We start from the raw sequence: 26,925 nt of genomic DNA on the forward strand, positions 1-26,925 counted from the left end.
GCCTCTTCAGGGTTTTTGGTTCAATGCTTCCTTCACACCAATAGCTTGTATGAAGGAATTCAGGCTTTCAAACCAATCTATCGACATACCATTCTCAATTTTAACAAAGGTGATCAGACCTCTAACAACAAAAGAAGTACAACCATCCAATAGAGGTGCCAGGTGGAGCAAAGTTTCTTGTAAGCAAATAATATCCACCTTGCCTGCTTGTAAGTCATAGTCAAAAGGCAGGTGTGAAAAACCTCTCGTATTCCAAAAAGCCATCTGCCAGCAGGCTCTTCGTGGTTAATCAGAATTCTGGTGTTGAGTATGGGATATGTCCTGTTGACGCTTCCCGTCCATGTTTCTTGGGACAATATCCTTTGCGAACGTAATCGTGCGCTTGTTAGTGTCTACACTGGTAAATGTAATTTTCAGCGGCCTTGAGGTCTTCTTAAATGATTGACAAACTCACTATCCATCTCTGGACAAGACAGCTGTGGTCGGGGGAAAAGACGTGAATAAGAAGCGGGCAATCTCTCCTGTAAGTTTTAGCATTCAAATCCCGTTGGAAACAAAAGATGGGCCATTTCCAATAGGGAAGTCTTTACACCATTTGATCGCAAATGTAGAATAACCTTATCAGTTATATGTTCTTTAGGGAATTCCACTATCATGATGTCTTCTGATTGAAGGAAGCGTAGCAGAGGCACATTATGGAATAACAATAGGACATAAGAGATTCAAAGTTAAACCGTCCTTTGCAATTATAAACGTTCCAAAGTTACCATTCACGTTCCTATCATATTTGATTTAGGTCTATACCAAGCAGTCTTTTGGCCTTAGGTCTATTAAAGACCCCCCTTTTGGGAGAGCTCAGCGCCATCTTGGTATGTACTCTAGGTGGTAACCTGTGGCTCAATATTTGTTCACAGGGACCTTGGTTTTGGCTAGAGCGGCTTTTTGATAATGCCAAGACTCATTTGCGCTTTGAAACACTTGTGTATAGGCACGTTATAAATGCCATATCATATCATATCATATCATATCATATCATATCATATCATATCATATTATATCTTTTCTCTAGCGTTAGAAATGGACTAGCCAGTTTCAACACTTGGCGAGGGAGAGTTGTTTCCTTAGTTGTTGGAGAGGAACTTGCAGTCAAGATCATATTGGTCTACTGGAAAGGACATTGAGCTAATTGGATGTGTTTTTTGTTGGTTGGACGGATGCATCAAGCAGGGCAGAATGGGATGACATCCCGTCAGAAGCCTCCTCTTCTTCAATCGTATAGATAGAACAATTTAAACAGTCCTTGTCAATCCCTTAAAAGCTGGCCATCCACTGTTCTCTATCATCAAACTTTTTGTTGAGGGAAAGGCCCAGTGGAAGGGCATGATGTTTTCTTATAGAATACTGTCCTTTGCGCTCGCTTATCAACTGGGGGTGTATTTGTGGAGTCGTTAAATTTCTAAAGAAGACGCAAGCCAAATTAGAATTCTTACTCTTGGGCAATGTTAGATTCTTTGCTTTCTTCCTCTGAGGTGCTTCTCTAGATAACGTTGTGTTAAGTTTCCTTTTTTTGTTATTTTGAAAAATATAAAAGGGTTTTCGATCAGCAGTTCTACTACGCAAAGTTTGAGTATCCGATGAGACAGGGATAGATTGCGTCTCCGAGATCTGTGTGCTCTCTTCCCTGAGTCCACAGTAATCATTGGTTCTGTCATGAAGTTTCGCTCATTCACTAATCCTGTTTGGGATCGGAATGGCGGGGGACTAGATTTATCTAGGTCTTTACTTTGCCTATTCGATTTCAATGCAGTTGGTGAGTCGCAAGGCTTGGAAGGATCGTTAGTTACCACGTTTGGCGCATCAGAATATGGTGTAGTTAATAGGTCTGCCTTTTTATTCTGCACCAGTGATTTTAATTGTGGCAGTTCAAGGACTGAGTTCAGCAGACGTTTTTTGTTCGCCCTTTCCAAGTCCAATGCGTCTTGGAGTTTTCTTTGGATCATATTTGCCCATTCCACCTTGTGATCCACTCTGGATTGCAACAGTGTTATCAAGGACCGAATGTAAATAATTTTTGAATGGATCATAGCGAGGAAAGTTGCCTGGTCTTTTGCATTTCCGTTGATGGACTCATACAGCTTCAATGAAAGGGGCCAGCAAAATGGTCAGAGCAGCCATGATGTTACATTGAGACTTAAATGTTGTTGAATTCAAATCCTGTTTGGAATCCTCAAAGGGTTTGGGCAAAAAGATTGAATCATTCAATGAGGCCACTGTTGATAACACCTGTGTGATCTTGGACTCCGAAGGATATACATCCAGGTCAATAGGAATTGAAGTAAGGTGCTTTTTGTCATTGCCTGTAGAATTTGTGTTTTCCTTTAGAGAATGTTGAGCCGGGAGCATAATTTTATTGAGGCAATACAAAGCACCTGTGAATCATGGGGATTGTAGATTAATTGAAGCAACACGATTGGGTACTCTAGGCCCCACCTTTATAACAGCCCTACCCCTAGTACTCTAATCTTTTGTGCGATTGTATAACAATATCAAAGCATCGGTCCAAAACCATTCAACTCTTGTCATGTCAATAAAAAAGACACTAAATACAGCTAAGGGCCAAGAGACAAGCCCTGTGGTGAACTGTTTTCGATGAGGAGATAAGGACCAAAGACCTCAACCATAATAACAGCAAGGAGCCTTTCAACCCGACTTTATACGATAATAATGATAGGTTAGACCCGTGTTCTTTTATACTTTCAGAAAAAAGTGGCCTGTTAGACAAAGTTCCTGATTTCTCTATCATAATGAACTCTTCAGAAACATCTAAAGGTCCAACTAATAGAAGAAGGAAAAAGTCCAAAAAGGCAATGAAAAACCCAAAATACAACTGAAATTTAATTTGAAACACAATCATTCTTCAAGAAAATTTCTCAGAGCAATTGCTCGCCGTGAAGAAATAATCAATCTGAATATCTAGCCTTTGGAGGATCAAGCAATTACAGAAAGGTCTCCTTGCCCTACCACCATCCCTAGTGCCCTAGACAACACATAAATAAATCTAAGAAACAGCAAAAGAAACAACATTAGTCTTCTCAAACAAAAATGACTACATTTATGCTACCCGGGAATGCAAGTACTAAGTCAACGGAGTACATGGAGGTAGAAAGGTAAGAAGACCGTCCTGATATAACCCCAGCTGAGTTAACAAGTGCCAGTGTTAATGATAACCTGGGCTCTGCATGAGATGGTGACCTTCATAAAGACTAAGCGTTCCTGCCCTAAATCAAACATGTACAATCACCAGCCTAAAACACAGAATTCTGCCCATTAAACTGATGACTGGGATTAAAGATGTTCACCAAATTAATTAACCCATTTCTTTCAATCAGTCAAAACTGCTTCAGATATTCTCCGTAATCCCACCCTTACGATTTATCCATATGGCAGACATTGATTGGGTAGATCTTTCTGATGAAACAAGTACAGGATGGTGGTTTGTTTCTATTCAACCATTGTTGCGCGCCTTGTTTGTGAACAAACGGATCAACTCAGATGTCTGGGTTTTGACGTCCATAATTATTGCGATCTTTCCCAAATGTCTAAATTTTTACAAAAAAAAGGACCATTGCCTGAGTCTTCGAAAATTAACTTTTCTCCTTTAATAATTAAAACAGATTTTATGTCACTGGACTCTAGACGATTAGTCGATCCTAAGAATCTATTTGAACAGCTGAAAAGTGTATAAGATTGGTCATGGGTGACATCTGCCTTAGCTAGGACCTCAGGGTCAAATCCATTGTCTAGACGAATTTAGCCATAGCTCTTTGAACCTTTTATTGTGGAATGCTTGTGGATTTACACACATCTCGAATGTCTCTTCTTCTTCTCAATACTTCACTGAGTATGATGTGATCTTGTTACAAGAAAACATGTTGATTAATCCCTTGATTATTGACGGTTACCAAGTTTTTTCGAAACCAGCCGCTTAAGGGCTAACGGGTTGTCCCTCAGAATGTTTGCCAATTGCTATTGACTTAGGCTTAGGATTTGAGTGCACACCTATAGACAACTTCAGTGAATCATTCCTAGCAGTTAAACTAAAAATTAAACATGATGTTCCTCAACAGGAGTTTCTAATAATAAACACCTATTGGAATATCTTAACTGTAACCATAGACACACGCCTTAATGATCTTAATGATTTAATTGATGATTGGCTTGCAAATGGATGTCATAATAACACTATAGTTTTAGCTTTAATTCCTTTAGTACATATGAATATATTTATAATCATGCCAGTGGTTTGAATACCTCAAGGACAAACCATATATATATATATATATATATATTTACATATATATATATATATATATATATATATATATATATATATTTTATTTTTAAATTAATCATATAGCGTAAATAAATACAAGCTCTTGTTTTATGAAAATAAAGAAAAGGATCATTTTTGTATGGCTCAGTTACAGTTACAAGGCCAAACCATCTCCCTAGAACTTCCTTTTGTTTCTATGTCAGTTCATTCCAAGGAGTTCCAAAAGATTTTTTATTTATCTGGTCTTTTTCCTCTTTGGTTTGGCCTTGACTTTGACATTATCCGTAGTTTGTACTTCTTCCACCATCGTAACTTCTTATTCCATTTATGGGAGCAGAACTTGTTTGCTTTCCAATTTGGTTAACATTGATTGTAGGAATATACCGAGTGCTCTCGTGACCTTTTGATTTTGGTTGTCATATAAAGATGCCCACCACAAATCAGAGTCTAGCCCGCATGTCGGAGTTAGTACTGGATGTAAAATGAAGTCTCTTGCTGATCTTAGTTCAGGACAGTACATTACTAGATGTTGTAAAGGTTCATCCTTCTGCTCGCAAAGCCGGCAAGTGATGTCACTTACTATGCCATATTTTTTCAGATTTATTTTTGTTCTTATGATGTTCAATCTGAATCGTAAAATTAAATCTTGATGAGTAGGATTCACGCTCTTTTTTCAGATAGCCTGGGAGAATTTTTGGTGCTGAGCTAAGATTTTTTGAGAGGGTGTGAGATTTAGAGGTAGCACAGGCACTTTCTGATTGGGCCCAGTCTGCGAAAAGAAGCGCGGTCTTCACCCTCTCGGGGTTGTTGCATAAGGTATCTTCTGATATGTGCAAATTCTGTAAAATCTCTTGACATTTTTCTTTCCAGATAGTCAGTGGCCAGAAAGGAGCTTTTTCGTTTTCTTCTTTTAAAATTGCATATTGTGGTGGGCAGTCTTTATTTCGTGTTTTTCTAAAGCTTTCCATATAATTGAGACCTGCATAGAGTAGAGGCCCAGTTTGTGTCGAATTATGTTCATTGGAACACATTTCGGAAGCCTCAGTGGATTTCTCCAGAATCTGGCTTCAACCTTTTCCCAGGTTTCCCATGGTATTCTGAGAGCAGTGTCTCCAGCATAAGCTATCGACGGGATTACTTTTGCATTGTAGAAATCTACTGCCGGTTGAATCGAGAACTTGCCAAATTTTCGTTTCAAAATAAGTGCTTGTGCCATTAGTTGACTCATTTTCAGTTGTAAGTGTTCTGACCACGGTCAGTCGTTCCAGTCAGCGCTTATTATTGCTCCCAAATAGGTTTGGTGCCGACACACCATCTGAAAGACTTTTTCACTCTTGTTCTTGGTGCTTTGATTATTAAGATTTCTGATTTGTCAGCATTTATTTCTTGTTTGTTTTCTTTGACATAGATTTCCAGGGCTTTGAGTTTTTTCTGCAGGCCAATCGGGGTCTTGTCCAAGATGATCAAATCATCTGCGTACAGTAAGTGGCCTATTGCTGAGGTGCCTATTTTTGGAGAGCATCCTTTCGGTATGGCAAGCCGGTCCTTTATTTCCAAGATGGATAAGTTATAAAGGAAAGCTACCAAAGGGCACCCTTGCTTTAGACCTCTTTGTGTCAGAATTGGTTCGGTCAGATTGCCCTTTTGGTTTAACCATACTTGAATTGAGGTATCGGTATGCAGAGCTTTGATTGCGGCCACTAAGTCTTTCGGACAGCCTTTCTGCTCCAACTTTTTCCACAAAATGTGTCTGTCAACTCTGTCAAAAGCGGCAGCCATATCAATGCACGCCAGATAGAGCTTCTGATTTTCGCAAATAGTTTTGGCCTTCACTAGATTGAGTATAAGCAGATTTAGGCCACAATCGACTTTCTCAACAAACCCTGCTTGCCAAGAATCGTAATTTTTTGAGTGTTTAATTCATTCCTTCAGTCTCTTTAGGAGGATGCCAGCAAAGATTTTGCCTATAACGTCCAGCAGTAATATTGGACGATAATTCTCAGGCTTGGCTCTGTCTCCCTTTTTATGAATGGGGATGATTATGGCTTTTGTCCATGTTTCTGGAATTTGTTTGTTGTTGATGATTCGTGTGAACAAAGTATAGCACATGTTGGCCCAAACTTTCGGGGCTTGTTTTAGTATGGCGTTCGATAGGCCGTCAGGCCCCGGTGCCCGAGAGCTACTAGCTTTGTTAATTAGTGCAGTGATTTCAGACTTCTCAAATGATATGTTCCATGGAGTCTTATCTAAGCTATTTTGGATCTGATATTCTTCGTGTGTGTTGTAGCTATAGATTTCTTTAAAATGTTGGATCCATTTTTCTTCATGGATAGGATTGATCTGTTCCAGTCCTTTTGACACACTTATCTAATTCATTAGGGCCCACATGAATCTGGCGTTTTTGTTACTGGCTGCGAGCAGCATTTCTTCAGAGTCTCTCTGAAACAGTAGGGCCCTGTGAGATTTGGCCCAATTTCTATAAGCTTTTTTTAGTCTTATCCTTTCTTTGAACGCACTTTGAATGTTCTGTTTTTTAAGTGCTCTTAGTTTCCTTGCTAGCTTTGATTTTTTTCTGCTAATTCAAGGTTGTATTTGTGTTGTCGAGCGGTTTTTGGCTTAGTGTTTTGGCCCTCTTTCACTCTGAAAATAGTCAGACACGCTTTGTATTCTACACCAGTGTTCTTTGCTGACTTCCAGCAATCTATTGCTTTTTCAAGGATGGGTGTCATTTTTGGTGCTAGTCGCAGTCTGTTAAGGCCATTGTTCACTTCGATCTTGAAGGGCCAACTTTTTTGATGGGCCGGACCACTTTCGTGTACATTAGAAAGAAGTGTACACGTAAGAATAAGTATTTTGTGGTCACTTTTTGTTGTTGAAATTATGTTCAAGGAGGAGATGGTTTTAAAAGTTTCTCGATCCACAAAGAAATAATCCAGGGTTGCACTTTGATTATATGAAGTCCATGTGACTGCTCCTTCAAGGTCGCCAGTCACGTTTCCATTCACCTGCAAAAGATCCCGGCTATGAGTCTCTGTTAACCAATTTTGCATACGTGTTGACCTCTGCTGTTTGTATCCACTATGTACAACTTAGTTTTTCTTTTTTGTACAGTCTATATTGAGATTGCCGCATATGATTATTGTGGGATTTTCGAATTCAGCTCTTAGATCATCGATGTGTTGGAACACAGTTTCCATAAATTTTGTCGCCATTCTTAGCTTTGGTATTCCAATAAAGGTTGAATACGATTTGGAAATGCTTCACAGTTTGATGGATGCCTCCACTGTGCTCTTGCAATATGGTTATTTGAATGAGTGGTGAAGGGGTCGTAACACAGAGTATATTGCTTTTATAGTCATTCTTTATGACAGTCAACAGTCCTGCAGAGGGTCTACCTTTTGGTCCTTTGTATCCTTTGTTCAAGAAGCAGGTAGTCCCACTCATATTTGGGGGATCTAGGAGCCAGCATTCTTGGATACATATTATGTCTGCCTTCAATAGTTCTTCATCTAGTTGTTCTAGCAGATGTCGGTGGCCCCGGGTGTTCCATGACGCTATCCGAAGGTTTCTTATAGCGTCCAGGCACTCGGTCTAATGGTTGTTTTTTGTAGCTAATGTTCCAGCTAGCCAGTCCCATGTTTTTTTGTGTCAATTTTCGTCACAAGTACAGCTTTGCTGTTGGATGTAAAATCTGCCACCTTGCTTCCGGCACTTCCCTTTATTCTCATTCTGAGTGCATTTGGACCTTGCAGCACAGTTGCAGAAAACCTTATTGGTTTGGCATTCTGAACATCTGCTGGATCATAAACCCTTAGTGGGGTATTATTCAATGGATGTTGGGGATTCTGAAACTGATTTGTTTCTTGTTTGTCATTGGCTACTTCATCTGGTTTGATATTGAAGCCAAGCGTTCTAAGTGCATCTGCAGCTGTCCAGATTAGCTTTGTTACTGCCTTTGAGAACAGGTGGATACAGATTCGATCTGTTTCATCTTCTTTTGGAAAGGCCACTATTTTAATGTCCTTTGGTTCTATCACACGTAATTGTGGTACATTGTGGAATAATTTCATGAGGTTGGATCTATTTAAAATCAGTCCATCCTTTGCTTTCAGTACGTGCTCAATTATGAGTTTATGGTCACCATGTCCCTCATCTCTTTTTCTTCGGTCTTGAGAAAACCTGTTAGCTTGAGGTCGGTCACTTGAACCTCTTGTCTCTTTCCTCGGAATTTCTTGTCGTGAGTGGTCTCTCTTTTTGTGAAGCTGTTGACTTGAATGATCCAACATTGCTTGAAGTAATTGTTGTTGTCTGGTTTCATTCGAGTTTTTGAGTTCCAAGAGATCTCTTTTTTCCGTAAGGTGTGGAAAGAGGGAGATTGTATCTCTCTTTGGATTGGTTCCTCACAGTCGCCGTCCGGTTGCTGAGTCTCCTCTAGACCCTCCTGTCTATTAAATTCTAGTTGGCTATCGCAATCATGAACAGAGAGTAGCAGTAAGGCATCTTGGTCCTCACTAGTATTGGTTTCAGCATCGTCAGTGTTTACAGTTACTGGTTCTGTAACAAATTCTCGTTCTTTCAACATTTGTCGTCCTCCTTCTTTTTGTGTGTTAATTAGTTGGTCTGATGTCTCGTTCTTGTGGGACGCATCTTCAAAGGGTTTCAAGTTGCGAATGAAGTGACGGGTTCCTTTGCTTGAAGTGTGTATTGTCAGTGGTATATTTTTAGTCTTCTTAGTTTGTTTCCCAGAAGAGATTTCTTGTTTTTTTATTGTAAATCTTGCAGTTTGTTTGGGTCTGGTTCCCATTTCATTTTCTCTTAAATCGTTAGAACTCTCTGGGGCAAAAAGAGGAAATAGTTCTTTGTTTTGTTTTGGTTTGAGTGGGTTTTCGACATGACCTGTCGTTGAATTTACTATCAGGGCCTGAATGATCGGTCTTGTATCAAGACCACTTGTTATTGAGTTCGTAGGTCTTTCGTCTCGATTTATCTTTTGGTGTTCAATTGCCATCTCCGAAACCACTTCTTTCTGTTCACTGGGAGTATCTGATGTTTTTACCATCGCTTCACTGATTTTTTCCGAGCATCTTAAAATGTTTTCTGTTAAGGTGCTTTTTTCAGCGGTTTGACCTTGATGCTTGTTTGCATCAGGTTTCAGGAGCGTTATTGTATCACTGAAACAATGGAGAAAGGCTTTCTTGTCCTCTCAAGCGTCTTCCATCAGGTCGATAAGAGTTTTGAAAATAATATGTTCTGTTTCCTTCTCTCTGGCTCTCTTTCTTGTAGGATTCTACGTATATTAATTTGGATTGGATTACGGATTACAAAGTAGACTGGTCTTTGTAGTTTTCATGGAGTGCTTTGTATAGTTTAAGGAACAGCGCCATAGTTATTGTCATCATAGAACCAACTGTGGCCTGCATGTTAACACAGGCTTCTGAGTTTGCTTGTAAGATTTTTGGCGCAATATTGTCGTATACAATTTCTGCCTGACTCCACTTTGAAGAGGCTTTGGCTGGAGAGAGCTTGTTTTCCTCATCTGACCTTTCCATTACAGTTGGGTCAGGATCTATATCTTTTCTGTTTATTTTTGCTGTCTGTTTCTGAGAACCATTCTTTAGTATAGGTGCAGACGAAGGGGTCATGGTAAAACTGTTTCTTTTGAATTAACTGGGCATTTGTGGTTTTAGATTTTTTTTCTGCAGCCATCTTGGCAATGGATAAGTTTAAGTCCACTTCGCCGATACATCGTTTTGATCTGTTTGGGTGAGGGGTGGATGTTTTTGTTGGACTGTTAAAATCCCCCAGGTCCTCGGCTTCTAGAATTGAACTGTTAGGCATTGGACCTTTACTCATGTCTTTCATATTGAAGGATGTGGGCTGGAGAGGAACTATTCCGACCTTAGTTGGCTCTTTCTCTAGGCAAAGGGGATAGTATGTAGTGTGCTTTTCTGTTGGAGGACACTTCGGCTCCCTGTTTTTAGGTGTAGTCTCTTTCATTGCACCTGCAATTAGTTTGCCGTTACCAGTTGCTTGAAGTAATTCCTGATCAGTAACTTCAAGTTCAACTCGGTCGGCGCCAAGTGTCATTGAGCTGTGGGCTTCGTTCGAGTCTGGAACTACTTTCAATGAAGGGCATAGGTCTTGCTTATTGAAATGCCATCTAATTGACTTTATGTCCGAGAGAGAGCTTGCTCTTGCTTTGCTCTTTAGAGTGGAGTTTTGGAGATGTATTTTGTTTACTTTGAGGCCACTTTTTTTCGCGACTAATGGGCTTTTTGGTAAAATATTATTTGGCATGATTGCTTTCGTTGTTAATTTCGAGCCACAATTTGCGTTATTTGCGTTCTGCATTGAGTGCTGTGGAATTCCTTCCGATTGTGATGCGTTTTGGGGAGAGGCCGGATTTTGGGCTTTATTACAATTGTAATAGTTCTGCGAGTGATCGAGTTCACTCAGCAGATCTCCCATTGCATCCATGTATAAAGGAGAATTTATACTTCCACAGGATTCGCTGGTACCTTTAGCATGTAAGGTTTGAGGGAAGATGAAGAATGCCTCTTCACACGGGGCACAGAAGGCATCCTCACTTTCTCTCTCCAGGGCGCCGGCTCCTAGCCCCGAGTTTGGCCCTCCTCCCTCCCCTCCAGTCACAGAGGATACCGCCTGCTCATTGCACAGCCTGGCAGAGTTTCACTGCGCACACACGGCCCCTTTGGCCACGCCCCCGCCTTGGCTTTTCTGCAAGAGGCTGGTGTTGTCGGTCGAAGAAACTGTTCGTGGCATCCTTGGAAGCGTGCTCGCAACCGGGAAGGGGTGAAAAAACACGGGGGGGGCCTTAGGGCGAGGAGGGCTACTCACTCGAACTATGATGTTTAAGCGAGTACCCGCTACACCCTCAGCAAGGCCACCGCTTTGTTGCGAGCGTACTGGGTCGACAATCAGAGGAGCTGGTCGAGTCTCTCTAGAGTTTGGACTCGCCGCCAGTTGAGAAGGAGGCGTCAATGGGGAGGGCACTTTGCACGCCATGAGGCTGGGGAGGTTGTTTTTATGGCACATACCTTGTGTTTCAATTCCCACAGAGTCTTGATAAGGGCGAAGCGCCTGCTGCTGTAGACTCAATTCGAGAGAGCCATGTGGATTCGTAGATGCGGCAACCTCACTCTCCCTATTGGGCCTGTTGGGCCCATTGCAGGCACACAGGGGCCTGTTGCATGATGAGTCGCAAGTATCACAGGAAGTCCGAGTGATAATATTGTCGGGGGGTGAAGCGCCGGAAGGCATAAAACAGCGCTCTTCGTCCATCTCTTGCAAAGTGTTTTGATTGTAGGCGCCAGCCATTTTGGTACGGCTCTGTGTGTGTGGCGCTTGTTTCTTTGGATGATTTGGTAAAATTAGTCTTAAGTCCATGGCCTTCCGCGCCTTCTCTGCGCCTTCTCTGCAAACCCTCTGCTAACACTCCGCGGACGCTCTGCGTCTAGAGTGAAGCTTATGTTCAGGCACCACCTCCAGGCACCATCTCCAGGCGATGGGAATAGAAAAGTTACTCAGGGTTCAGCAGGGTAGCTTCCAGGCAACAGGCACCTAACACTGCTAACACTCCGCGGACGCTCTGCGTCTAGAGTGAAGCTTATGTTCAGGCACCACCTCCAGGAGATGGGAATAGAAAAGTTACTCAGGGTTCAGCAGGGTAGCTTCCAGGCAACAGGCACCTAACACTCTGCTAGCATTCCGCTTTTTACAGGGATAATAAGAGGATATTGTGGTGTAAGCTTAAACATTGCAGTATTCCAGCTGACATACTTAGCCCTTTCACGTTTCTCTAGAAGAATACTGCAATTAAAGGAAGGCTGAATAAAGAAGGTATATTATCACAAGCTATCAGTACATGTGTGTGGCTGAGGCAGGGCTGCATCTTGGCCCTGATATTGTTTAACCTTTAGATTTCTGATATTTGGGATCTATGGAATGATCTGAAATTCTCTGCCATAAAATTAGGATATTCTGCCATTCATTGGCTTGCCTTTGCAGACGTTATGCTGTTTTTTGATTAAACACCCTTGGGTCTACAAAGGAATTAGAAACCTTTACTAACTATGCTACTAACCATAATTTGATGGTGAATTGTAATAAGTCAGAAATGTTGATATATACGAATAAGGGATTACCTAAACTGATGAATTGGATGGTAGGTGGCATTAAGCTGGAAATTGTACGCTCTCTTAGCTACCAGGGGTTAAACGTCTCTAATTGTTCGTCAATAGAATTGGTTATGCAATATCTTGAAGGCAAGATGAAGCCCCTCCTGGCCCAATTTTAAAGGGTGTATCCATTAATTCCTTAGTATTATTGTTAGAAGATGGCTCTGATTTTAATGTATGGACTTGATGTCTATCGGCTGGACCAAGGGAAAGAACTAAACAGGCTGGAAGGAGTCATATGGAAAACTGCTCTTGGTCTTGCATTATCTTTCCCCTATTTCTAAGACATGAATTTGCCCTCATTTCACTAGAGAGTATTGACACATGTAAGAAGTTTTCATTATATGAGAAGATGCTTGATCGTCCATAACACTCCTTTTTATGGACATTAAGAATGTAATTGTTAATAACTCCTCTAAGAGTCTATTTATGTTCACCACCAGTTATGATGCTTTGCTGTCAGAAATTGGTTCAGATGCCGGTAAATTGGTTCATAATCCTAACAGAACTAAAAAGAAACTCTTTGAAAGGGATTTTATTATCATGATATAACAACTAAATAAATGTTCCTCATTTACGGAATATGCAAAATTCTTTAGAGATATTGGAAGAAACTATTTAAATATATACATATTTATCATGTAATAAGGTGAGGGACCTATTTCTTAGGTTTAAATTGAATCAGGTACCACCTCGGGCCTCGATGGGGCCTTTCTAAATCTGAAAAAAGAATTTGTTGTGCTTCGGTGGTTGAACACATCTCTCCATATACTGTACAGAAACTAAGCGCCTTAGATATATCTCATTTGAAAAATGTATAGCATCCGATTACTTTATTTCAGTGAGGAATTATGGCATAGATTCATGACAGGATAACATTGCATTAACACTAGCAGTGAACACGTTTTTAAAACTACACTACGATTTGCTTGAGGTTCTTAATTCTCACGAGAAATTATAGGATTTTCTTAAAATGAATTATAAGTAGTATTTTATACAGAAGTTTTAAATGAATAAGTAATATTTTATACAGAAGCGTTGTAATGAATTTGGATGTTTATATTGTTGTATATTGACTTATATTCTTTTTTATTTTATATTTATTTTTTTCTTCTTTTCTAACTTTTCTTTCTTTTTCATAACTATAATTGATGTTGATATTGCTAACTTATTGTGCAAATTAATTAAATTCAGTTGTGTAAGGTTTGATTCGTAATCCAAATCACAAATTTAAAAAACTGTCATAACCCCTCCAAATCTCGGTCCTGGTACCAACTTTACAGGGCCTTACATTACCAGAGAGAGGCAAAAGATCAACTGGAATTCAATGAATTTCATGTAGTCGAGGGGCTCATGCCCTCCAAAAACAGTGCTTCCCAGTCTCTGTGCAGAGTTGGCACAAAGAAGAGAGAGTCTCTTATATGGCAGTATACAAAAGCTGAGGTTGCCGAAGACCCAAAAAGCTATACCTACTTACTTGGAGAAACCGGATGTGGATTCAGGTATGAAACATACTACCCCTATTTGACCCTGCCTTCACCTTTCGTCACTGGAGCTGAGCCTCTTCTAAACTATGCAGGTGCATTGCACAACATCTTCAACAGTTCCTTTTCCTTCTTCAACAAACTTGCATGTCCAATAGCTCCCCAGCTGTCCTGCATGCAGTGGTCTGCTTACACATAGGCGGCCATTTTGGTTTGTTGAGGGTCAAGCCCAGAAGAAGGATCTGATAGGATGCTTGTTGGTAAACAAACTGATTGATATTGATAGAGTGCTCCCGGGGCTTCTGGTTAGTCGGCTTAGTGTACTGGAAGTGATCAGAGTAAAGGCTGCACCTGCAACTGGACAGTCCTCATGGGTTCTCCGGGCAGTTCTGCTCTTATAGGAGAGGAGCATTAAGCTACTGAAGAGACTGTAGTGTCTCAACTGAGAGACTACGAAACAGGGAGAGAAGCATTGGCTTTGTGGCAAGAGGGTGGTCCTACCTATACTGTAATCAGCAAGGGCACCTTTCATAATTACATAATCAGAGAGCGTCGATGCTCAGCCAGCTCAGAAATGACTTTTATTGACAACTCATTCACGCACTGACGTCGTCAAATCCTTATCCTATTCCAAACGAAACAAAAAACTGGAGGAAATGTATGAACAGAAATACAACAATTAAAACAAATATATGTACATACAAAAGTATTACAACTATAGGGTATATCACGTGGAAGCCATATGTGCTCTCTGCATGCCACATCATAAGCCATACACCCCATGAATGCTTTCACACAAATATACAAGAAAAATAAAGACCCTATGCAATGTGTGCAGCGTAGATCTTTCTCAACCCTGGGGTCCCTTTGAGCAAATGTGGGCACTTCCTCAGAGGGTGCATGTGCAAGTAAAGGGATGGAAGGCACATCAAGCTAGGTTTCCAATAGACTTACCCACTTTAAGGCACACGTGCCCTCCATTCTCCAGTATTACATACATCTATCCACGCTTCCTGTATTGTGACATATGTGACCACTGACCTGAATGTAGTGTTTATAGTTCCTATCCAAGGGTTACCAGATATATATGGATTTGCCCCATAGTACAGGAGTCACTGGTGACATGCATGCATTTGTGCAGACATGGGCGCTGTTTGCTTGGATTGTATCTTTCTGGTCTGCAAGGTTTGGGAAGTGATTGTGGACACAGTTCACACAGTGTTATTGGTTGCTGGGTAGTTTTATGTCTTCCTGTATGGTGGAGTTGCCTCCCTGTGAGGATTGATGCATGAGTTTGAGGTTTCCTGTGAGGGCAGTGGAAGGCTGTTCATAAAGGCTATGGTGCAACACCACTCAGGGAATGGTAGTATTGTTAAATCATTTCAAAATTCACTCCCTGAAGAAAGTCCAAGTATTACTTAAAGCATCCAGCTTCAGCAGTTTTTTCTGCATTCTTTCACAACCTGCATCCCAAGTGGTTCCTCAGCTGTCCTGCTTCCTTGAAGTTCTTTTCAGCATTACTGTCTCCACTGTTGGAGCACTGGCATACAAGAACCTCTGCCACATACCTCTCACCTTGCATGGCCCTGAGCTTTGACAGACTGCTGTCATAAACTGAGGATAATTGAATTCTAAGATCCAACCACTTGGCGCACCTTTGAAGGTCCCACAGTGGTGCCCATGCAATGCCATATTTTTAACATCAGACCATGCTTAGCATCGGGGCAACACAATGAATCAGGACCGGTATTCAACCAATTAGAATCTGGTACGATGTTCCCACTATTATTTTTGAGAGACCAAGCTTGCGTTCAGTAATTGTAGGTCAAGCGTTTTTTCAGAGGCAACCCTTCGGAAGTCTTCCTAAGAACCCAGTTGAACTTAGACCTTGTGGTTGACCTTTCCTAACAGGGTAACACTACAAGATGATCTACTCTGTTTGCCTAATTTTGAGAAGGCAGTTTTACCAGCTCGCTGAATTCTGACTTTGGAGGTTAAGTTGGTGAAATTACCTCCAGCATGATGTTCCAGGTAACTCCTCCACTTTGCAGAATTACTGCTCATGTTAAATCCTCCAGTAGCCCCATGGACTCTAAAAATAGGGTCTAACACCACCCTTACCTCACTTGTAATCCCACAGTAAATTTGCAGGACCGTGTGGCAATAACGGAAAACAAGTTTTACGGTAATTCCTCAGGAATTACTGTCAAACTCAAAACGATGCCCATCGCAGCATCAATGTCCCCTTACACAAGTATTTTTAGGAAATTCAAGAATTAAGGAATTCACTGAATGAGTGCCTCTTATCTGAATGTTAAAAGTCTGTCTACACTGGCTCTTGTTCAGATTGGCAAATCCGACTCAAAATCTCACTTCGAAATTGCTTTTGTTGCTAAAGACACTGCTGAAATTGTCTTACCAAGGTCGATGGTGAATGTGTAGTTTAAATTAATACATTTTGCATGTATTGAATTGTGCATGGGTGACTATCAACGAAATGTAAGTATTCCACTGAGTGGTTCGGTGCCACATCAGAAAAACAGCGAGAGTGAAGCTCGAGTTTAATGTGAAGTTACTCTGAGTCCTGAAGTGGAATATTTCCCCTTTATTCATAGTCACTCTGGTACAATTTTATGTTGTATAATGGTGTCTGTTAACCCTTTTTGGTGTCTTGAAATAAATGTAGGGTCCGTTCCTCTAAGAGGCTATCACTTCCTGTTTCACTGCAGCCTGTGCATGGGTGGGCAGGAAGCAGGCTGTGGGCTTCTGGTATGTGCTGTCAGCAGCACTGTGAAGATGGACCTGCTGTGCCTTTCAATCGGGCCTCCAGCAGCTGGTACGGGTTCGGAAATATTGCACTGTGGTGATGTCACAGCATGGAGTTATGACTTTTTGATTGTTGTATAGTTTATGAATGAGTTCAGTGGAACCCAAGTACAACATCTCTTATTCTACCTTTCGCGAAAGAGATATTTTTCGTAATACTCGCTCAGAAACCACTGAAATTAAGTAAAGATGCTCACTGGAAGCCCCACCGTGGAGTGAGAAGTGAGCTCATGCCAAACTAAAGAGAAGTTCAGGTAAATCCAAACAGTGAGAGCTGGCAATCAAGTCCCATGGAGCTTTGAATACAAAACAGCGAGGATCTGTCGAGAGGGAGAGCAAGCGAGAAAATGGCAGCAATGAGAAAGACATCAAGCAAGAGACAGACAAACATGGCCTGTCAGCAGCACCTGCCTCAGAATTGACTGCCTCCAGGGGCGTTGCTAGGGGGGGCTAATGGGGCTATAGCCCCTGATGTTTTGGTTGTAGCCCCGGATAGAATCTCAGGAGCTACAGCCAAAAAACAAGCTAGCCCCCAGTCCCAACAGTTCCGACACCAGCGTAGCCCCTGGTCTTTTCCAGACCTAGCAACTCCCCTGACTGCCTCTATCCCGGCCTTAGAGACATCCAAAATACCAGTCTCATATGTGACAGACTGCTGCCAAGCCTGACGCATGGTGACTTCTAAAGCAGCAATACTCAGAGAGAGGACCCTTACTTTAGACTACGACTGCTTGAGTCCAGAATGTTTTGAACTACAACTCCCACTGCCCCTCTACATTGACTCTGCTACATAGGGCTGATGGGAATAATAGTACAAAACATCTGCAACGCCAAAGGCTGCAGACCCCTTGCCTAAAGGATTCTCCTGTGGCAAGCCAGCTGTTTGAAGGACTCCCCTCCCAGGACTGCCTTTATTTTAGAAATGACCTTGACATGCAATATGAGTCCTGGGCTTTTACACCCACTGATCCATCTACATTGCTGCACTTTCCCCCTATTTAATGGGTATTTTAACACAGTCAAAAATGTTATGAGTTATGCAAACCTGGAGTTCAGAAGGCGTATTCCGCATTTTCTTTGACATGGAGAATCACAGAAATGCATTATTGTGAGAGAATCACGGTAATCCACATTCGTACAAGATATCGACTGTGTGCCCAAAACGCAGATGGGCACATGGAGAAGGAGTATTGTATGGAAGGGTGGAGAGCGAGGTGGGTGGGCATGGAATGAGTGGTAAAGGGGCTGTAGATAGGGGTGGGAATTTGAATAAAAAGAAAAATGGCCACCGTAGTTATTTTGCCTGTCGCAAAGGTCCATCTTGAGATCTGTGCCCGGATCAAACTGAGGTGTGCTTGCTACTGTTGCAATTGCAAAATGTGTCGGCCCGACCAATTGCCTTAATCCTTATTCTTCCCCCATCACATGATCTACTCTTCAAGGGAAAGGACCCCCGTGGTGAAGACTGCACACTTTTTTCACTATTTTCTAGTTTCGATTGTATGTAAACCATTAGTTTTTTTGTGACTTATGACTAAAAATGTTGGAATTTTGCATTCTGTTGTGTGTGGTGTCATGCAGATTTCGCCCTGAGGAAGGACCCCTGCAAGTCCAAAATGCATTGCCCATTGTTGTCTGTCTGTACATGTGAATACATATTAACTTTTAGCACCAATTGATTCTCTAAAGCTATTGGAACACTTTGTAGAGAAACAGAACTAAGCTTTGCTACTTACTGTATGAGAATTTACACAGCGTTATTGCTGTAAGCAAGTTGTGCAACCTTCACCGGGGGTTCAGTCCCTGGTCCGTTCCCAGTGCTTCAGATCACCTCATGCAGAGGTGGTATCGTTGGGTTGCACCTATAAGTGTTACGCAATCTTAGACAGTGACTGTTAAGTCGAATTATATATTTACTGCATTGGGCGGCGCCCACCCCCTACATCAAATCTACTTATGAACTGAAACATCTCTCTCAATATTGTCCCTTTTCAAGTGCTTGTCTTGAATTTCTTCTCTCATCCTGGTTGGACAGACCCCTAAATGTATTCACCATAACAATTTTCGATATAAAAGATTCGATATATGTTCTCTTCAATGTAACATTTTCGATATAAACACTGCACACCCAACAGCCTTCTTCAAGTGAATCAGTTCCTAATTCAGCCACTGTATAGGAGGGTGTTCTGCTCTATGTGTACTTTGCAGTGGTCCGGTATTTCACTAGGAAATCGTACAAGAGAATAACCCTCTCTCAATCTCTACCTCCAGTCATACCGAACATCCCCTTCATCTGTTCGACTAGAAGATGCTTTGGTCATTTAGCATAGGTTTCCATTTAATTCATTTAAATGTCCCCTCACATCCCACGTCCAGGCATGTGAAGATTGCTCAGGCATTCCAATTCATTTGAACAGGTGCTGTTTCAGAATGCAGTCCACCTAAATGTATGTTACCTGTTACTAATCAAACAAATGAGATAATGTTAACTTTGGAATACCCAAGACTTCCTACAGACACGAAATAAAATATCAGATGAAATGCTTTGAGAAGATCAAAAACAGAAATATATATTTTTTAAAACGTTCAAAAACCAGAAGAAAACATACCAGGCGGTGAGGAGCTGCATACAATGTCGGATAGATTGGAGTAAATGCTTTTGAGTCCATCAAAGTTGTCCACAAAGAACACTTTTTCTTCTGATCCTGCAATTGCAAGGAGCTCTGTTGGGTTTGCAGGTTTGATCCCAATGGCGTAGATGAGAATGCCGCTGTTTCGCAAGTGCTCAGCTGTGCTGTTCAACTCTTGGTTGTCATGTGATTCCCCGTCAGTGATGACGATCAGAATTTGAGGGACGCCGCTGGCTCTACGGCTGCCGGACTTCTCTGAAAAGAGCACCTCCGAGTGACGCAGGGCCTTGCTGGTGTATGTGTTACCTCCCGAGTGCCGATCATTTTGGATGACCTCGATGACCTCGGATTTGGAGGTGTGTTTATTCAGGCTGAAGAGTATCTTGGGGTCGTCAGAATACCTCAGTGCTCCAAACTGAACTTTGTTGCTGCCAACGTCGGATCTGTTCACCAACGATACCATAAATTCTTTCATGGTGGCGTATTGGTGGTTCTGAATGCTACCAGATCCGTCTATTACAAACACAATATCCGCACGTTCTATCCTTTTGCACTCTGTAAAAAGGATAAAGATGAAGTTAGTTTGAGAAAACCATGCTTCTACTATGGGTGCATTTTCCACCCGAGCAAGTATATTTGAAAGTGGAATGCACTATACTATAGAACATTTATTAAGTACACATTCTGCTCGAAGGTCTTCTTGACACTTTATTACTGAGAAGACCAAGTAAGATCACTGCAGAGAAGAAGATGACAGAGTCATGCAATGTCATGATGTTGAAGTCAACGTTACCAGGAAAAGGTTACTGTAGTTCCTATCTATCCGGCCATCCGTCTGTCCGTCCATGTCCATCCATCCATCCATCCACAAATACATCCATCTGCCCATGTCCATTCATGAATCAATCCACCCACCTATCCATATGTGCCCATCTGTCAAACCATCCATCCACCAATCCATCCATCTACTAATTCATCCATCCGCCTGTGTCCGTCTGTCCATGCATCCATCCATCCATCCATCCATCCATCCATCCATCCATCCATCCATATGTGCCCATCTGTCAAACCATACATCCACCAATCCATCCATCGATCCATCCATCCATCCATCCATCCATCCATCCATCCATCCATCCATCCATCCATCCATCCATCCATCCATCCATCCACCAATCCATCCATCCATCCGTCCGTGTCCATCCGCCCATCAATCAATCCATCCATCCATATGTGCCCATCTGTCAAACCATCTATCTACCAATTCATCCATCCATCCATCCATCCATCCATCCATTTATCCAACCGTTCACCAACCTCTCAAACACTATGGGCCTCATTAGGACCCAGGCGGTAAGGGGTTTACGGCGGCGTAAACAGCGCCGACCCTTACCGCCTGATTCCAAGGTCCCTTAGCGCCATGGAGGATTTAACACCTGCTTTTAGCAGGTGTTAAAATCCATGGCGCTAAGGGACCTTGTTGTTAATTACGCCACCGTAATTTACGGTGGCGTAATTAACGCCTTCCCCACTCCCATTATGCCCTATGGGGCAAAAATGGGAATGGGGAAGGGTAAATGGGGATTGGGGACTTACTGCCCCGCCAACCTCGGAATGGGGCGGTAAGTCCGCCAACCACCATGGCGTAAACGTAGTTTACGCCATGGTGGTAAAGGTACGACCCAGGCGGTAACTTACCGCCTGGGTCGTAATGAGGCTCTATGTAATGAAAATCCCCATCTATGGCTATGAGCAAAATTTGCGGGACATCAATTGCTCTTCAGCTGCAATGAATATGTTGAATGAGTGGGAGACTCCTAAGCTTCTCTCGTTTACCTTCTTTTGTCTTTGCCCTCTGGCCTACCTTCTACTGTCGCTACTCCCTCTCCCTTGCTACTGATCTCAATTTTCACTGTTTATTACCCCCACTGTAGAGAACTTTGCTGCGCCTAAGGCAGGCTTGCTCTATAGAATCCCCAAACATATATGTATACCCATGATTGCATTGTCTGAACAGATAGAAGAATGTAGAATGGACAAATGGTGAATTATTGCAATCCAAAAGGGACATATATATCAAGAGCATCTTTCCAATTTGCTACTATCTCCCCACTTGAGTACATGAGTTGAAACAGTCTCTTCTAGTTGACTAGCCATCATCAGTTTAATGTAATCCTGCTCTTCAAGTCTAGTGATCCTCCAGATGCATCTGCCCTTTTGTAAAGATTGTTTTTCAGATGTATTCCTTTATTGGTTGGCCTCATATCTAGCCCCTTAGCCTTAGTGGTGTAACCTTACTGCAAAGTGTATCCCATTTGGGCTTAACTGATGCCTTTCATTTCCTTGCCATCATAGTTCTAAAAGCACCAATGCACTCTTTAGCCATTCATATTTATTCTTTTCAACACCACTGCAGGTTGGTTATCACACGACTGGGCTTTCATTTTTCCACCAATTGCATTCTGGGACTTGTAGTCTTCAGTGACTTCAATTGAACAAAATGGTCTTAGCTATAATTAAAGTAACAGCAAATCCGAGGATTGGAATAATGTGTCACTGGTTATGTGGGGGCATTGGGTATTAATTCATTGGAGATTTATGCAATTTCAACTTTATGAATAATATAGTTGTTTTGCAGCACCCCAAGAAGAAGGCAAAAAGGGAAATGGAAGGAAACACCTGGTCATTCACAGCCTTGGAACATTCTCGACCAGTAAAGTGCAAGGGAGGAGGTGCTGAAAATGACAACAAGCAAGAAGTGCATTGTGTAGTAAAAGCGGTAAGTGCAGGAAGGTAATCATGGCCAGTAGTTACAGTGAATTAACATGCAAACATCGTCCCGGGTCAAAACGCGGGAGGTTTTGCGTGAAACCCTATTTGTCGGTAGGAAGCTCATTGCACATTGAATGGCAACAGTAATTTAAGTAGTACAGAAGCATCAACAATACAAAGGGTCGCTAAAATGACAGCCTCAAAGGCCAAGACTTATAGGTTCCTTTGAATACTATGTGAAATTGTTGCAGGGTGGCTGGAAATTAATTTCACACGGCTGCGTCAGCTTTGTCGAAGGCTCTGCCGCCAGACTTCTATTTTGTGACAGGGCTCATAGTTTAAGATAATTAGGGCCAGAGCCTTACCTGGCACAGCAAATACACCAAAAGGGTTCAGACAAGACCTGTGTGCTCACAGGGCAAGTGAAGAGATGTATAAGGCACTGGGGCATGGTCTCTAGCCCTCAACCCTAGAATGACCCTGACCTCATTATTTTCAATGATCTGGATGTGGTGGGTTAGGCTTTTGGGGGCCTAAACCAGGGGTCAAGTCCTAAAAAAAGAAGTGTGGGGACACATTAGCATAGCCAACAGGAAGTGATGTCACAGGATGTGACATCACAGGAAGTTGTGTGACAAGGAGTGGCATCACAGGGAGTGACAGTTGCACTGTGTGCATGTTAAGGGGTATTACACAGATCTGGCCACAGTAGACTGCATTTCTTGCGGTGCATCCAAGCCCAGAGAAAACATCAGTTGACACAGACTCTGTTGTGGAGCTGGGCCAATTGCACACCAGTATAGCCCTCCAAGTACTACTTCATAATAGATGGTAAGGGGGTGGCGGGGGTGTAGGATGGAACTAGATAGTTTTGTTTGGAATGAGAATGAGAAATGATAAAATGGGCGCAAGAATGGGATAGAGTGTGAGACTCCCAAGGGTTTGTGAGAGCATAAGAGAGAGAGTTAAATAGATGGATGTTGGCCTTCACATCAGAAGAATACCAATGGCGGTAGGTGAATTATTTTAATGAAGGGGTGTAAATATTCTCTAGTAAATAGTGTGTGTGACTGAGCATAGCAAGGGAGCACAGGACACTGTTAGAAATATTTGGTTAAAATGGTGCATTTTGCAGTATCCCCTCTGAACATTTGGGTAAAAGGCCATACAGTTTACTATCAGTTCTGCAGGGTAACACCTGAAAACATCCCATTGATGCTAGGTTTCCAGGGGATCATACCAATACTGCGCTGCCGAAAATGCCGACTTTGAGAAAAGGGGCGGGGGCGGAAAAAGTCAGCATTGGCCGGCGATGTAAACTGGGCACAGTAAACACATAGATCCGGTTACCAGTAGTACAAAGAAGTTTTCAATGCATTTTCAGGATGCCTGTGCTCACAATATATCCTAACCTTGACACTGTAAGAACACACCAGTGTTGGCATTGTCCAATAAGGCCAAAGACTAGCAGTGTCTGCGCCACATGAAGGGTGGTGAAGCAATAAATTAGCACAGCATGGACAACTTATAATAGTAAAACCACGGGGCATGTTCAGCAACGAAGGAGGCAGCCAATCACAGCAATATTCACCCAACCCATAATGTCAATGGCACATCCTTGCACCCAACAAAGAGAGGGTATCCACTACTCCCAGAGCAATGCATCTTGTGTGGCACACGGCTCACAGGGGATGAGTGAATAAATCGTGAAAATCAGAGACACAGCAAAAAGTATAACCAACACATGTGCCCTTCATAGAAAGCACATGGACTGAAGTACAGGGAGGACACCTAGCTATCCCCAATTCTAAAGGCATGGGACTTGCAGGAAATTAAACAAAATACTGAAACAAACACAAGAAAATGATTCCAAACCCAGGAAATGCCGGAAAAAACACATTGCAGCAAAACAATAACACCTGAAATCGAGCCATCCAGAAGAAACGAATGCGTTTTAAACAGACAATCCCAACTTGCACTTAAAGTTGGCCATAATTAACAGTGCACTGAAACCTTAACAAGCGATCAAAGTTTGTTACGTCAAAAAATAGCAAAACAGAGAGCATGAGTTCTGATAAGGTGCCCTTCGTGTCACCGTCAACCTTCTTGCAGTGCTCGACTGGGGCTGGAAACACGAATCAAAACCTTCTTTGTAATGCCTTTCCAAAACCTTATCTTGCATCGATGGGCAGAAAAATGATGTGCACAGCACACAGATATATTACAAATAGGTTGCGCAGGGAAAACCTAATATTAAAAACAGGGCCGGCACTAGGATTTGTGGGGCCCTGGGCAGCAAATGGTGTGTTTTTTGCATGAATAGTGACATCATTGATATTACAGAAAATGTTGCATAATGAGTCTTCAATACGCAATGGTATCATGGAAAGTTAAAATAAAAACTCATTGCCATGAGCAAGGTAGGAAAGAAATAAACTGACATCTAGTATATAAATTGTCACTGTTAATATTTACCTATATGGTAGTATCAGGAGTGAGGCGTTTGTTGAACAAGCTGACAGTGTGAGCTGAATTTTTCAAATAGACTTTTCATTTTGAGAGCGAAGGCATAGTGAGATAAAATGATTTGCCTGGGAGCCAACATGTTGGGTAAGTGGAGAAGCTGGGATTTGTGACCAGACCATTCTGCATTTCAGGAACTTGATCAATTGGTGGAAATATTGTTTGTGAAAGGTATTTTTGAAACTTTTGTTTGAAAGCATTATCTTATTGCAAGATATTGCAAAAACATGGAGATTGTGTTTTGCTAACTGAAGTTAACTGCTGTTTTTGCAGGTGTATTGCAATTTTATTGCGTATATATTTGTCCAAATTAGCAATATGCTTTTATTTCAGAAGCTACATATATGGCTGTGAAAAGTAAAACTCCAAGCATGTCATGTCAGGGCTGGGATTGTGCCTGAGGGAGTCGGGGCAGGTTGCATCTACCACAGGATTGCCTCATAGTGCAATAGAGCCTATTTACCTAGGAGATCTTGAGACATGGAAGTAAGCAATTTTTCGGGGCTTCAAATATTAACAAAATTAGGAACAAGTCCTAAAAAAAAGTGGGCTTAAAAAAAAGTGTGGGGGGCTCAATACTATATGCATAGGCACTGAGTACATGTGGGCAGAGGTACTAGTTGCACCCGTTCTCCTTGCTATGCCCATCACTGGTTGTGGCAGGGTTTCTGCCCCCTCCTGCTCAGTTCATGCTTGGTGTAGTGTTGGCATGTATCTTGCAAAGTTAGCAATTCCATGAAACATTTCCTCTATGCAACCTAATAGAGGGAATCAAAAGGAACTCTGTTTACTACGCACTGAAAACTGAAGAAATTGTACACACAAATACAACTATTGCAAATCTATAAAAATTGTATCGCCTTTAAACATTTAATTGGCGCAACTTTTTTGATCTCCACTTTTCTTTCTAAGTGTTAAAATATTTTGATACTGATCAGCCTTAGTATTAGGCGATCTGAGTTCAGCCTTGTAACCTTTACCTTTTCACTTTTAAAATGAGTCTAATTTAGCAAGGTATCGCTCTAAGTTGCTTCAAGGCTGACAATTGCATACTCTTGCTTGGGTAAGTGTTTGTAACTGGATTGGCCTGCCTTTGGTGATTCTTGGTATTTGAAATTGTCAGTGCACATTGCAGTGCAGTGTAGGCCATAGAACAACCCATCCCATTCACAGTTGAACCTGTGAAGATTGGTCAGAGAGGAATGAGGTCAACCAGTCAAGTCCATGATGCCAAGCATGTCACAAAGTCGATTTGTCAGGGTGGCATGATTGACCATGTCGAAATCAGAGGAAAGATCCAGAACGATAAGAACAGATGGAGAGTTGGAATTGAGATTTGAGAGCCCAACTGTGTAAAGTAGCCATCTTGTGCATTTAGCCCAATTCTTTCTTTTATCCCTATTCTGCTTTCAGCCCATTTGGGCAAGTTAGCCAGTTGTCTTCATTTGGCCTGGTGCAGTTAGTTAGCCATACCTCGCTCTCAGTCCAATAGTGTAAGGTACTCATACTTTCTTTTAGCCCTTCTATATAAGATATCCATCTCCTGCCTTTAGCCCTCTTAAGTTAGTTAGCCATATTTCACATCTAGCCTAATTGTGTAAGGTAGCCATATATACCATTCTCTGCTTTAGCCCATTTGTGTTAGCTAGCGTGTTTCAACTCTGAGCCATTTTGGGTTAGTTAGCCTTTTTCCGTCTTTTAGCCACATCTTGCATCTAGCATGTTGCATTAGCTGGCAATCTAATCTGGCAAGGTAGCCATTTTAGCCTAATTGTTGTTGGGGAGCCTTTCCCATAAAGTAATTTCTAAATGTCTTCACTCTACATCTGTCTACACTTTCTAGGACCTGCTCTCCGTCTCCATCTGAATCTAGTCACCACTCCCACTCCTTACCAAGTGCTCTGCCATGCTGAATAATTCCAAGGCCAGAGAAGCCCACTGGCGCATCAGGAACCAGAAGCCCACCCCTCCACCCCATATTCCTGCACCCCCACCCACCTTCATACCTCATATTGTTCCCTACAATTGCCCCACTGAAATAACCTGTCCCCCCACCCTACCCCCTCAACTCCATCTCCTACACCCCTACCCCATCCCCCTCTACTCAACCCTCGCCATACTCTCTCACTCTGCCCTGATAACCATGCTTACCCATGTCT

General features: G+C 42.0%; 1 protein-coding gene across 1 annotated transcript in view; it reads right to left on the reverse strand.

The window, feature by feature from the left end:
- The window catches only part of COL6A6 (collagen type VI alpha 6 chain), an 858,285-nt gene that overhangs the window by 418,934 nt on the left and 412,426 nt on the right, over positions 1-26,925 (reverse strand). The window contains exon 8 of the mRNA XM_069646627.1: positions 19,451-20,026. Within this exon, the coding sequence (XP_069502728.1) occupies positions 19,451-20,026 (576 nt within the window). The remainder of the gene's footprint in view (positions 1-19,450; positions 20,027-26,925) is intronic.

Source organism: Ambystoma mexicanum, chromosome 2q, assembly GCF_040938575.1.
Source record: "Ambystoma mexicanum isolate Mex_15411 chromosome 2q, UKY_AmexF1_1, whole genome shotgun sequence".
Lineage (NCBI taxonomy): Eukaryota > Metazoa > Chordata > Amphibia > Caudata > Ambystomatidae > Ambystoma > Ambystoma mexicanum.